The sequence below is a fragment of the Lepidochelys kempii genome, chromosome 3 (assembly GCF_965140265.1).
Source record: "Lepidochelys kempii isolate rLepKem1 chromosome 3, rLepKem1.hap2, whole genome shotgun sequence".
Classification (NCBI taxonomy): domain Eukaryota; kingdom Metazoa; phylum Chordata; order Testudines; family Cheloniidae; genus Lepidochelys; species Lepidochelys kempii.
In genome coordinates, this window is record NC_133258.1 from 148906788 (window position 1) to 148919683 (window position 12896).

Sequence of the window (12896 nt, forward strand, 5' to 3'; positions counted from 1 at the left end):
ATTTAGCCCTACAACTGTATTAATTGGAGAGAACACTTGGGAGCAGGAAGTCAACACAAAAATGCTGACCACCTGTTGAGATATAGAGAGATGCAGATGGAAACAGTAGTTCCCTCTTAAGGGGAAGGGCATGTGACAGGGTTGTCTGAGGCTTTGTGGAGCTGTATGAGTTAGGGAAGCCTTTTTCCTCTTTTAAGAAGTTTCTGTGGCTTATAAAACTAATTGTGTTGCATGAGATATGATTGAGTAAAAGTTATATGAATGGAGTATGAATGTTTCCCTTTCCTCCCCCCACCTGTTTTGTCTATTTATGGTGCAGCATTTTCCTGTTCTAGTTCCTTTTTCACTTTCTTTGGGAATTAAATAAATTCCAGAGTTTGAGTGCAGGCACCTTGAAATAAGTTGAGGCTGTCATGACAACAGTTAGCCAGGAAAACAGGAACTAATCCAACTATGAAAAGATCCAGTGAGGCTTGGTGAGGAAGGTAGAGTCTGGGCCAGTCAAGGCAGGGGTAGGGTCAGGTAAGAGCAGCTTTCCTGTGTGTGTGAATGGGGAGTAGTTCTGAAAGATTGCAAGCCTTATGCGTGCAGGTAAGGCTGAAGCCTGTGAACTGAGACTGCTGCCTTCAGAATGAAAACCCGGATGCTCAGACCAGGAAGTTGAGAGCAGAGTACTGAAACTGTTATGCAGTCAGTTTGAAGGCTGAAAGCTACAGGCAGGCCGAATCTGGATGCTGGGATGGTTCAACCTCATGAGCTGGTGCAGCATCGAGGAAGATTTGCATACTGAAAACCCTGGCTGTAAAATTAGAATTTCTTTTGGTTTGTTTCTGATGCTTTGGCACGTCCTTTCGCAGTTTGGGGAAAGGTGAAATAAAATTTATGTTTAACCCTCTGCAAAGAAAGCACCTGTGACTTTGTTTTATTAAAGCTACGTCCATCACATTTAGAGCCAGAATCTTTATAGAAAGGCTGCCAGCTGAGCTTTAAAGACGATCACCAACCCCCTCCCATGGATTACACCACTTTTGTCTGTTCTAATAAAATAATAGGATTTCTCTTTGTAATATGCCCTAAATGGACTACAGCATCCCTGTGCTTAGAGTAGACAGACAGCAGGGTGAGAGTCTTTCTCTGTGCATCCAGTTCTGTGTAGGCCTTTATCTCTAGGGCTCGTAAGTGCTTTGTTAATACAAATAATAAATATCTGACCCTCATCACCATAGTATCTGAGCGCCACGATCATTAAAGGATTTTATTCTCCCAACACCCCTGTGAGGTAGGGAAGTGCTGTTTCCATTTTATACCTGGGAAACTGAGGCATGTGACTTACCAAAGGTGTCATAGGAAGTCCGTGGCTGAGCCAGGAATCAAATCCAGCTCTCCTGCATCCCAGTCCAGTGCTGTAACTACGAACTGTCTTTTCTGCTGCCCTGAGAGTCTCTCAAGCACCTAGCACAGATACGTGCATTTGGGAAGTTTAATTTTTTTTACACTGTTGGGTATAAAGATTTGATGGTATCCGTCAAAGTGTTTGCCAGAGGGAGACTAACAATTTTGTATTAGCAGGAAATTAAAAACCAAAAACCCTTTGGTACTAAATCTTTGTTCAAAATTCAATGGCCGTAGAAGTCAATATGTAACTGATTCAGTAGTTGTCAGATTTGACCAGTGTGTGTGTTAGGAATTCATTGCCAGATAGAATAGACAGTAGAACAGCTGCCCATGGAGATACCTGCTGCCCATCTGATGTGTTTAACTTCCCCTCTCAGAAAGGCTGGTAGTTAACAATGGTTTTCAAATGAAGGGAGAAATAGACAATTTAGCGATTAAAATTGACTCCTCCTAAGCCCATGTTTAAGTGTGCGTGCGTGTGTGTGCTCCCCCTCTACTAAATAGAATGAAACGTGACCATGTAGGTTCTTTTCACGGTCTAGTGTCTGAGACCTACAAAGAGAAAAGCTGTAAGAAGTGCAAGTTAATGACAATTCTTCTCTTAGGCTAAGTCATAAAAGCTGCTCTTAAGGGGGAGAGAATCCTGCATTGCTCCAGGTTCTTACAGGTGCATTTTAGCTGGTAGTTGTGGGCATCTGTTTGTTTGCAGCCAGATTCATCCCAGTGTGAAACTTTCTGCACCAGCATTTTGCAGAGCTTGTACCATCCACGCTCTGTGGTGACAAATGGCTGCTGGCTTCCCCACTGTTTTTTCAATGAAGCAGGTTTTTCTTGTAAAGCTAAACCGTTTCTAATGACGTTGTCTTTACAAATTTAATTCTCTAGATCAAGTTCCCACTTCATCATGGGAATGAGCCGGAAGGAGAATCCTGAAAGCCTCAATTGAGATTCATTAAGCACACTCCATACTTTTTAATCACAGCAGTGCAACTTGGTATCATTTATCCCGCTGGCCCACAGCTCACAGGAGTGCATACATTTGTGTCTGGATGCTTCCAATATGCTCTATTTGCTTTGTCTTCCAGGCCAAGATGGGCTTCCGAGAAGGAGAAGGTCTGGGGAAATACAACCAGGGAAGGAAGGATATTGTTGAGGCCTCTAATCAGAAGGGAAGAAGAGGCTTGGGACTGACCCTGAAAGGGTTCGATGGGGATCTGAACATTGACTGGCGGGACGAGCCAGAGGTAACTAACTATTCACCGTGTCACGTCCCTTTTCTGCTCTGCTTTGTTCTAGGCTGGGTTCACCATCCTGGGGGTTTCTTGCAGCTGGCTACGGGTAGGGGCCAAATGCCTGATCAGATAGATCAGCAGTTCTCAACCAGGGCCCCTGGGGGGATGCAAGCAGGTTTCAAGGGATCCGTCAAGCAGGGCTGTCTTTAGATTCACTGGGGCTCAGGGTGAAAAGTGGAAGCCCTGCCACGTGGGGCATAAGCCCAGGGCTCCAAGCCCTGCCATCTGGGGCTGAAGCCAAAGCCTGAGCAACTTAGCTTTGCAGGGTCCCATGTGGTATGGGGCCTCGGGCAATTTTCCTGCTCACTACCCCCTAACGCCGGCCCTGGCTTTTGCAGAAAAACTTTCTACTCCTGGGGGAATTCTGCACCATTTCGAGGGCACAGAATCCATACTGTCCACAGATTTCTTTGCTGCCCTGCAGAAAAATGGGGGAACAAAGAAATCTGTGGGGAACCCAGGCCCCTTACCCAGCAGCCCAGGCGCATCTGCCTGGAGGAGCCGGCAGACCTAAATCACCACATGGGGAAGGGGAGCAAGAGGAGGGCTGGGCAGGCGGGCGTGCATGCATGCATGGAGAGACATTTAGGGGGCGGGGTTGGGTGTGTGCCTGCGTGCAAATGCGTGAGAGACTCGTGGTGCCCCTGGCTTGGAGGGGTAGGGCTTTGTGAGCCAGGCTCTGTCCCCTGAGGCAGACCAGAAATGTAACCGCTAAGTAAGCAGGCTTCTAATGTTCCGGCTGTCAGTTAATTGTTCCTATTCTTAGTCAATTCCCCCTAGGGTGACCAGATGTCCTGATTTTACAGGGACAGTTCCAATATTTGGGACTTTTTCTTATATAGAAGCCTATTAGCCCTCACCCCGTCATGATTTTTCACTTTCTTTCTGGTCACCCCAATTCCTCCAGGAACCTAAAACAGGTGTAAAAGTTTGAAGGCTCCTTTACATGGCCAGAGTGGTGTAAAGGAGACTTATAGTAAATGACATAAGGGAATCCTCAGCTAAGAAGGTCTATGTGCTTTCTTGCTTTTTTCCTGTGCCAGAGTGGCACAATGGGGTTAGATTACAGCTCAGAGTCTATTTTACTTACCATATTAAAAAAACAACAACGTTGAGGGCAAATAAAACATTTGTCAAGCAGTCAATAAAATGTCAAGACAGTCAGAACCAAGCAGTTCCCAGAGTAGCCAGCAAGGTCCAGATGAAGTTACCAAAGGGATATTTGTTGTTTTGCACCACCTGAACAGCCTTCATATCATGCATCAAAAATGGCTGCACCAGCTTCTTGTACTCCAGAATCCCCTACGAAACTGCATGCAGATGGGGACAAATTATTTTGCACATCCTGTAATGTTGTTCTCAATCATGACCGACGGTCTGCAATTGTGGATCATTTTGCATCAAAAAAACACATATTGAAGGAAGACGCGACTCAAGAGGAAGGCAGAAACCAACATCAGAAGGCCATTACAAGTACACTGAAAAACAAAAGAAAGAACATGTGGAGGTGAGTGGAAATTAAGAAAATGTTATAATACTGAAATATAAGATAAGTAGCATAGAAGAGCTATAGCGATGTGGTCTCTTCACTTGCTCAAAGATCTTGAATAGACAGCTCTGTTTTTAAACTTTTTATTTTAAGTGATGAGTTTGGTCAGTTTTCTATTGATAATACACTCTACACTATGTAACTTTTGCACTAGCTTTCACATGATGTTTTACAATTGATTGTAATTTAATAATGCATTTTTGTTATTGAGTTAGTCTTCATGGATAGAGGCATAAGCCAGATAACTAAATATTACTCTGTGTGTGTATTTGTGTGTGTAATCATGTGATCATTTATTATAAATCTAAATTAAAATCTAGAAATTCAGGACTAAATATAATACGAATAAATGTATTAATCTAATATTAACGATGTTACAGGGGTAGTAAACATTTGTCCTCTCTCAAGACTTATCTAACTTCTTCTGCTTTCAGATTTGTACACCATGGGTGAAGACATTAGCAGGTGCCAACATCACCTTGTCAAAGACTGACCACCCACTTGTGAGAGAATTTCTTGACAGCAGGGTCTGGGAATGGTGGTGCAATTGCTGGTAGGACACAGCTGACTGAAGTGTACCTCAAAGAAAAGGAAAACTGAAGCTTAAAGACAAGAAAATTGCTGCTGTTTTTGAATGGTGTGATGATGAGGCGAGATCAATTCTGAATGTACTGCTTGCACCATTAGAACCTGATTGCAGTGGGCATGTTTACTCTTTTTTTGGTGGATACAGTGTTTTTAGATCCTGTTAATCACTCAACTGCTTCACAGGCTGTAGTCAAAGCAGTAAATGAGTACCAGATTGATCATGAAAATGTTGTAGTAATTGATACTAACGATGCTAGTTACATGAAAAAAGTATTTGATTCTGTGTTTACTACACTGTTTCCAAATTCTGTGCGTATCACCTGTTTGGCACATACTGTAAACTTAATTGGTGAATCATTTAGAAAGCCTTTTTAGCTGGTTGATGCATTTGTATGGTGCTTCAAAAACATGTTCTATAACTCCGGTAGTACGAAAGGGAGATACCTCTGTTTAATGAACCAGAAACTGCAAGAACTTTCAGTTCTACAAGGAGTTCTTTAATGAAGAGTGTAACAGCAGCTCTCCAGTTTCTGTGCAAACTATTCAAAATATGCTGAATGACCCAACTAAGTATGCATTGTTGAAAGTGCAGATCACTTTTCTAGCACAGAAATGTGAGCAAATTCTGAGTTTATATCTGGCATTTGAGAGCAGGAAGCCTTGCACTGTTAAAGGGTTTGACTCAGAGTAGCAGCCGTGTTAGTCTGTATCCGCAAAAAGAACAGGAGTACTTGTGGCACCTTAGAGACTAATAAATTTATTTCAGCTCACATCTAGAGCTGCCTTCAGAAAGCACCTCAGAGCTCTTCCAATTTAGAGAGGCAGAAAACTTATCTACTGTTGAAAGACTTGCCTGTCAGATTTCTTTAAAGAGATATTCCATGAAGCTTCTGGAAAGCTTGACAAATATTTGCGATTTGGACAACCAGGTCTGAATTTTCTGAAGGCTTGTAGGTTATTTGATCCTCATCATGTTTATATCCTGCCCGAACACTGAGAGTATTTTCAAGCAATACCTCATTTTTCTGAGGTACCTGAACAGGGAAAAGATTGTGCCTGAAACTATTCAAAGTCAACCTATTTTTGTAGACCCGTAAGTGCTTTGGCTTTCAGTGAAAGAGAGAATTCCAAATATCGCCAAGCTGGCCTTGAATTGCATAAATGCAGTCTCAAATTCTGCAGCTGCAGAGAGAAGTTTTTCACTGTACAGTTTGATCCTTTCTGCCAGAAGGAAATCACTAAGTGAGAAAAACTTGAAGGCTCTTTGTTTTCTGGACTATAATTTAAATGAAAATATTAGATTGTACTGAAATACAGGACAATGATTAGCAAAACTGTGTGACTTTCATGTGTGAAAGTTTGAGCAATTTCAAATGACACTCTGCTTTACTTTTATTTTGGTGTTTGGTGTTTTGTAATGTAATTTAAATGAAAATCCAGAATTATAACTGGAATGCAGGGTACTGGTTACCAACTATTAATAACTTAACTTTCATGTTTTTAGGAAAGGCTGAACACTTACTGTGGATTTTTTTTTCTGTATGGTAGTTTAAGTAAATTACCAAAATAAGTGAAAGTGGTGTGATTATATTGCATTATTTTGACAAATAAAATATGTAGAATTTTGCAGAATTTTTAATTTTTTGGTGCAGAATCCCCCCAGGAGTAACAGTTGTTGTGGCATAGGTGGCCATGGAGTTTTTATAGCATGTTGGGTGGGGCTCAGAAAGGAAAAGGTTAAGAGCCCCTGAGATTGATCACTCTTCTGACTTGCCATGGCAGTTCCTCTGGATAGTTGTTCACTGTGTTTGGGGTCATCAGTTTGGATAGAAATTGGTATAAGGTGGGGGAGGAAGGGACAAAAAAAATTTTGCGGTAAAATTTCATTCCCATGTATCTGATAATTAGTATGTTTTCCAGGGGTGTTTGTTAGTATGTTCCATATGAAATGCAGAGGAACTATGTTCCTGCATCCTCTCAGGTCTTCCAGCATGGAGGAAATTTGGGAAGGACAGACAGGTCATTACATGAAAACAAATCCTTAATCAGCATCCCAGCAGTGACAGATAAGGTGCTAATAATATGAAATTTAAAACATCTGGTACATATCTGGTAAAAAACCAACACTGAGTGCGAATGTCACAGTTATGATCTATATAGATTGTGAGGGGACAGGCACACTCTGTCTTAGCATGTACAGTACCCAGCACAATGAAGCCTCAATCGTGACTGGGGTTTCTGGGCACTACAGTAATACAAATAATGATTCCAATGTCAGAGCAAGTGGGTGCAGCTCCACTTCCTGGAGGATTGGAGTTATTTTAGGCTTACCCAACAGCTTAAATGATTTCCTCTTGAGATTGTAAAACGTTACAGCGAGAGGGCCTTTCAGAGTGTCATGGGGAGAGTGTACATGTTAAGCACCCGTAGGAAGTAAGAGGGTTTTGCATACAAGCATCTCCCCTGCTGTCTCGCTGAAATGAACCCCTTTGGGGTGGTGTGCTTCAGCTGTTTTATTTCCGGATATTGTCAGCATTCTGGTTGTCTAGAAATACTAAAGTTATTTCTGATGAGTGTGTCACATTAGGAAGAAAGTTGCTTATTTAGCCCTAAAAGTCCTGGGACAAAGCCTACCACGTAAAGGTCGTGATGGGGTTGGGACGCCAGCCTGCTGTAATTATGAGGTTGTCAGGTTCTGTGAAAAAGCGTGAGCCTTCTTTGAATCCTCCTATCTTACGTTTGTAGCCCAGTGCCTATGAACAGGTGGACTGGTTCCCAGAATGCACCACTGAAATCCCCGATGCACAGGAGATGAAGGAGTGGATGACCGTTGGGAAGGTATAGCTCTGAAAAACAAAGTCCCAGTAGTTCCTTTTGTTTAGACTGGTGGTGCTCAATCTTGTGTAACTGGCACACTGCTTTGTCATCAAACAGAGTTGCAGAGAGCCACAGATATTATGGGGATGAAGGTCAGATAAGTCCCTAGTCAGACCAGTCCCAGTCTGATGGCTTTGTGGGGATTGCATTATCAAGTTGAGTTATCTCATCGTTATGTTTTGCTGCCATTTGCTAGATACAGATGTCACAAGATAGCATCTGGGTTTTACTTCTGTCTTGGTTGCGCTCTGTGACTATTTTTGGTACGATATCCTTCTCTTCCCCCTCCCCTCTTCCTTGCTCTTTGGAGGGGTGGTTAGGGCTGGAGGCAGTTCAGGGCTGTCCGCTTCCCTCAATTGGGTCCGACAGCCTGGGGAGTGCTTCTGCGATCCGCATTCAGCTCACACACGGAGGGCAAACTAGGGTTGCCGCTTGACACTGCTCCCAGTCCTAGCCTGGCTCTCTCACTTGTAGCATTGCAACACACAGGAATAATGCAGCAAACTTGTTCTGGGAAGTGCCCCACTAAAAGAAATGGCACAGAGTCAGCTAACTGAGGGGGGTTTTCTCACTGCTCTGCCCTAGAGGAAGCTGGTAATTGAAGATGAAACGGAATTCTGCCGAGAAGAGTTTCTGCACAGTGTCCTGCAGTGCAAGGTGAGCGCATGCTGCTGGAGAGCGATTTTAGGGCTAGGGAGGAGAAGGGAAGAGCTCGTAAAAAGGCATGAGTGGGAAGCGTAGGCCATTGGCAATGAAATAGGAAGCCTTTTGCTCCCAGTGCAGATTCAGCGTGGGTTGGTAACAGTGGGAAGTCATTACTGCCTGGTTGTTTGGCAACCTGTGTGAAATGACAAGTGTGGACAGCACACAAACCACAGAGGCAATTGACATAACTGCCCCTTCAATGGCAGTGTCAGCAGAGACTGAATGGGGCTGTGGAGATAAACACTTTCTTCCTGGTCTGCTGTGCTCCTGCCCTTTCCCTCCCAGGGTGGATGTGTGTGTATGGCTGGGGGGGAGGGGGAGTTTGTGCTGTGATTGTCTAATCTCTGGCTAAGTAGGCCTTACGCTGTGGAGTTGTCAGTCCAGCACCATTCCCCATCCCTGAGCTTACTGTAAGAATTGTGGGACCACGACTGGATGTAGATATGTGACTGAAGAAGGATGCCAGCTTCAGGAAATGTTCCTGTGTGGGTGTCACCCAGTCTAGAGAGAACTGTGAGGGGGAAATCACCATGGGGTTAGGAACCACCCAAGCTGGCTGTCCCTCCTGCCGGTGCCGTGGCTAGTGTAGTTTTGGTTCTGCCTTTGCAGAGCGTGTTCGATGAGCTGGATGGAGAGGAGATGCGCCGAGCCCGGACAAGGTCCAACCCCTACGAGATGATCCGGGGAGTCTTCTTCCTGAACAGGTCTGCAGGACCTTTGGGTTTGCAGTACCTTTCTCTTTTGGGTTGCAGCAGCCTGGTGAGCCTGGGGCAAACTAACAGGTGCCCTTTTTGTGCATTCACAGAGCGGCGATGAAGATGGCAAACATGGACTACGTCTTTGACCACATGTTCACAAACCCAAAGGACTCTCATGGGGTGAGGATCTCTCTTGTCCTTTGAATGCCTTCCCAAAGAAAAGGGAAAGGAGTGGGGGAAGATTCCTCAGGGCACCATTGGGGACAAAGGCTGCTTTAAAGAGGCAGAGACTCTAGCTTAGAGGTACAAGAGTATAGCAGTGGGCTGCAGTAATTTGCTTGCTTGGTGGGAAGTTGCTATTGGACTACTAGAAGTTTCCCAATTTCCTTTTGCAGAAGCCCCTAATCAAGGAGCGGGACGCAGAGCTGCTTTACTTTGCTGATGTGTGTGCTGGCCCCGGTGGTTTCTCAGAATACGTTCTCTGGAGGAAGAAGTGGCACGCGAAAGGGTTCGGCATGACCCTGAAAGGACCAAATGACTTTAAACTGGAGGATTTCTATTCTGCCTCCAGCGAGCTCTTTGAGCCTTATTACGGTATGGGTCACGTACGTGTGTGTGTGTCTCATCGCCTGCATTGCAGAGGTTCAGCTTCAGAGTAGGCAGAGGACTGATAGCCTGTTAGTGTTAGGGATCTAAAAGAAACCTGTTCACAATGGCCATCCAGAGCCATCCTTATAGAAGAAGAGGAACTGCCCTGTAATGGGTTGAGGGTGGCAAGTCTGAACATCAAGTTATATTTCTGCAGTTCAGGTTCCAGCTTGTGTGTATTATAATAATACTTTGTATTTGCAGCACTTTCCTGTCCGAGGCTGACAAAGCGCTTTAAGATAACTCAGTGGTTTGGCTCCCATTTTACAGATGGGGAAACTGAAGCATAAAGCAATGAAATGGCTTGCCCAAGGATCATTTGGCAGAGCCAAGAATAGAAACCTAGATCTGACTCCATCCCTAAGCATTAATTACTAGATTGCTTCTTTACAGGATCTTTCCACTGTTTATGTGGTGATTTAAGTTATTTTGGACTCCTGCTAACTGCAAGTAGCTCTGATTCCATCTGCTGCATCTATTAGTAGAAAGTGGAATAAGGGGATTGCCAGCAAATCTCAGGCTTTGTTAAGGAAACCTAAGTATGATTGAATTGCAAAAAATGAAGTAACCAGTCTGCCTTTGCAGCAAGAACCCCAAACAACCTATCGCTGGTGCCAGTGAGTTACTTTCTGGCTGATTTTGAAAAGCCAAAGTCACTTTTGACATCTGCAAATCATGAAATTTGATGGTTGTCTGGCACCTCTGGATCAGCTCAGTAAGAGGAAAGTTCTCATTGAGCAGCAAGGTGGATAAAAGGATCATCCTAGCATTTGGATCTTCATATTTCACTCTCGGTCAGTGCTCTTATGGAGGGAATTGATAGCTGTGAGAGTGAATAGCTCAATGATTTTGATGCATTTTCATGTTTCCCTTTTTTTTGTCTGGGCCTAATGCACTCTAAAATGTATTGAGTCACGTATAAACTCCTCTCTTGGTGATGGGAGGAAAACACCTTGAACCCTGCGCCAAGTGCAAAGAAGACTGGAAAAAAATGCCAGTCCCACTCCTCTCAGTGGCAGAATAACTGATGAGGCATTTCATTACCAAAGAACTATTGTGCACCCCGAGCTCTGCTGTTTTCTCTTGATAATGTTCATTTCTAGTCACTTGTCATTCAATTAATAGAAACAGCAGACCAAGAAACTGTGCAGAGAATAGAAATCAACAGTACGTTACAGATACCACAGGACTGGGAGTTAGTTGAATATCTAGAGTCTATTCTAGGACACAACCTTTTAAAATACCAACTATGGGAAAATATAGACCCACCCTTTAAAAGAGCCATATGAGAAATCTGTAAAATGCTGCCTTTAAAAACAGTTCTGCTCTTGAACATATCTTCCCCCTTTCTAGCTGATTGCTGAGCACACTTGCACATGAGCAGGGTTCTGTAAAGGCAAACTACCATGAGTTTGGAAATAACTGTTAGTGCCTTTCCAGAGAACGCTGATGATCATGGATGTTAGTGAAAGTTTGCTAATGCAGTTTCTCTGGCTGGCATAGAGAAAGCTGTGCTTCCGACTAAGGATCTATCTGCACTAGGAAATGGACACTGTTAAAGCTCTGATGAGACCAATTTGGTCTTGTTCCTTCCTGGGACAACATTGTGTTGTAGCATAGTCAGGCCCTGTTCAGCCGCGAGAGGAGGGAACAATCTAGGCTTTCCCAAGGCTGAATCACAGTTTTTTAAAACCAAGTTATACTGTGGGCTGGTTCAGTCTGGCTAACGCAAGCAGAAGCCAATCTAGCCAAAGAAAGTTGTGCTGTCCCCTTTCTAGCAAGAATCGTGTTTGTGAGAGTTCTTGGGAGTGGTCCTGATGCAGTGTCCAAGGTGCGTGTACTCGTTCACTGACTGTTGGTAATGTTTGATCATTGGAGGTCAGCGTGTTGATCGCTTGTGTGTCCCGGTCTCCTGCAAGCACTCTGCAAACATGCTCATAACTGCCTTTTCTTTTCCTCTTAGGAGAGGGTGGGATTGATGGAGATGGAGATATCACCCGCCCAGAGAACATCACTGCTTTCCGGAATTTTGTTTTGGACAACACTGATCGCAAGGGGGTGCATTTCTTAATGGCGGATGGGGTGCGTTCATTCCTCCTTTGCTCTGCAATGAGTGACCGTAGCCATCAGCCAGAGTACAGTGATGACGTGACATCTTCTCAGTTACTGCATGAGATTTGGCGAGGCTTGCCATGAAATGTCCTGACATTAGCAGTTTATCCCAGGGAATAGAAACTGTTGCGAGTTACAAAATTTAGCTGTAAATTCCTTAAGACTCCCTCATTTAACCAACAGATTTGCGAAGATGTTCACCATTTGATGTGTGTTTCAGGGTTTCTCTGTGGAGGGTCAGGAGAACCTGCAGGAAATTCTAAGCAAACAGCTGATGCTTTGCCAGTTCCTTACAGGACTCTCTATCATCCGGACAGGTATCTTTTTCTCTTTGTTTCTCCCCTTCCTCTCCAGAGATTGGGTGGCTTTGCAGATGGATGCTATAGAACAGTGCATGGAGTCACTCCCGTTTGTAATGTTAGGTTCTGTTGAATCTAGTAGGTGTGTTCCCTAAACCCTGAGATAAGTTTGCCAAAGATGGCCAGGGAACCATGCTGTGCCAGTGCTGTGCTCCCTCCAGCTGGAGAAGGGGCAAAATATCTTCGTAAAATCTCTGCTTTACTGTTGACTCTTACACATTACCAGCTAAAGCAGCCTCTTCCTGAGCAAACCATTTGGCTGGTAAGAGCAACCCAGAGTTTGTGCAATTGTGACTTGCAGCCTTTCCCACTTGAAATCATCACCTGGCTTCAGAGTGAGAAGATGCTTCCCTTTCTCCTACCTATTCCTTAGCGATGGATGCCATAGCTGCATCTGCTTTGATGACTCTTATCCTATGGGATCGGTTAGCGTTCCGTGCGCCCTTTCAGAGCGGGCGGTCCTGCACTGAGAAGCCAGAGTGGAGGCGGTTAGAAACACTCGCCAAGTGATTGCTTGTCTTGTCCGCTGGGCTCACAAGTATTTGAAGCCGTGACCCAGCGGGCAAGTTGCCTTTCAGTGAGATTTGACAGAGTGGCCTTCGTTGTGTCTCTCCTAGTCAAGCATCTCCTCTGGGGCTTTCTCCTGGGGGAATGAGAACCTCAAAGCTGAGTG

General features: G+C 44.3%; 1 protein-coding gene across 6 annotated transcripts in view; it reads left to right on the top strand.

The window, feature by feature from the left end:
* Positions 1 to 12896, top strand: part of CMTR1 (cap methyltransferase 1) — a 56849-nt gene that overhangs the window by 24301 nt on the left and 19652 nt on the right. For 5 of the 6 annotated variants that reach the window (XR_012158190.1, XM_073338530.1, XM_073338531.1 and 2 more), the window contains 8 exons: positions 2481 to 2639; positions 7570 to 7662; positions 8287 to 8358; positions 9016 to 9110; positions 9212 to 9284; positions 9500 to 9698; positions 11716 to 11834; positions 12085 to 12181. Coding sequence is in view for 5 of the 6 variants with exons in the window: in XM_073338530.1 (XP_073194631.1) it covers positions 2481 to 2639; positions 7570 to 7662; positions 8287 to 8358; positions 9016 to 9110; positions 9212 to 9284; positions 9500 to 9698; positions 11716 to 11834; positions 12085 to 12181 (907 nt within the window). In the remaining variant the exon portion in view is untranslated. The remainder of the gene's footprint in view (positions 1 to 2480; positions 2640 to 7569; positions 7663 to 8286; positions 8359 to 9015; positions 9111 to 9211; positions 9285 to 9499; positions 9699 to 11715; positions 11835 to 12084; positions 12182 to 12896) is intronic. The other variant, XM_073338532.1, reaches the window with a different exon arrangement.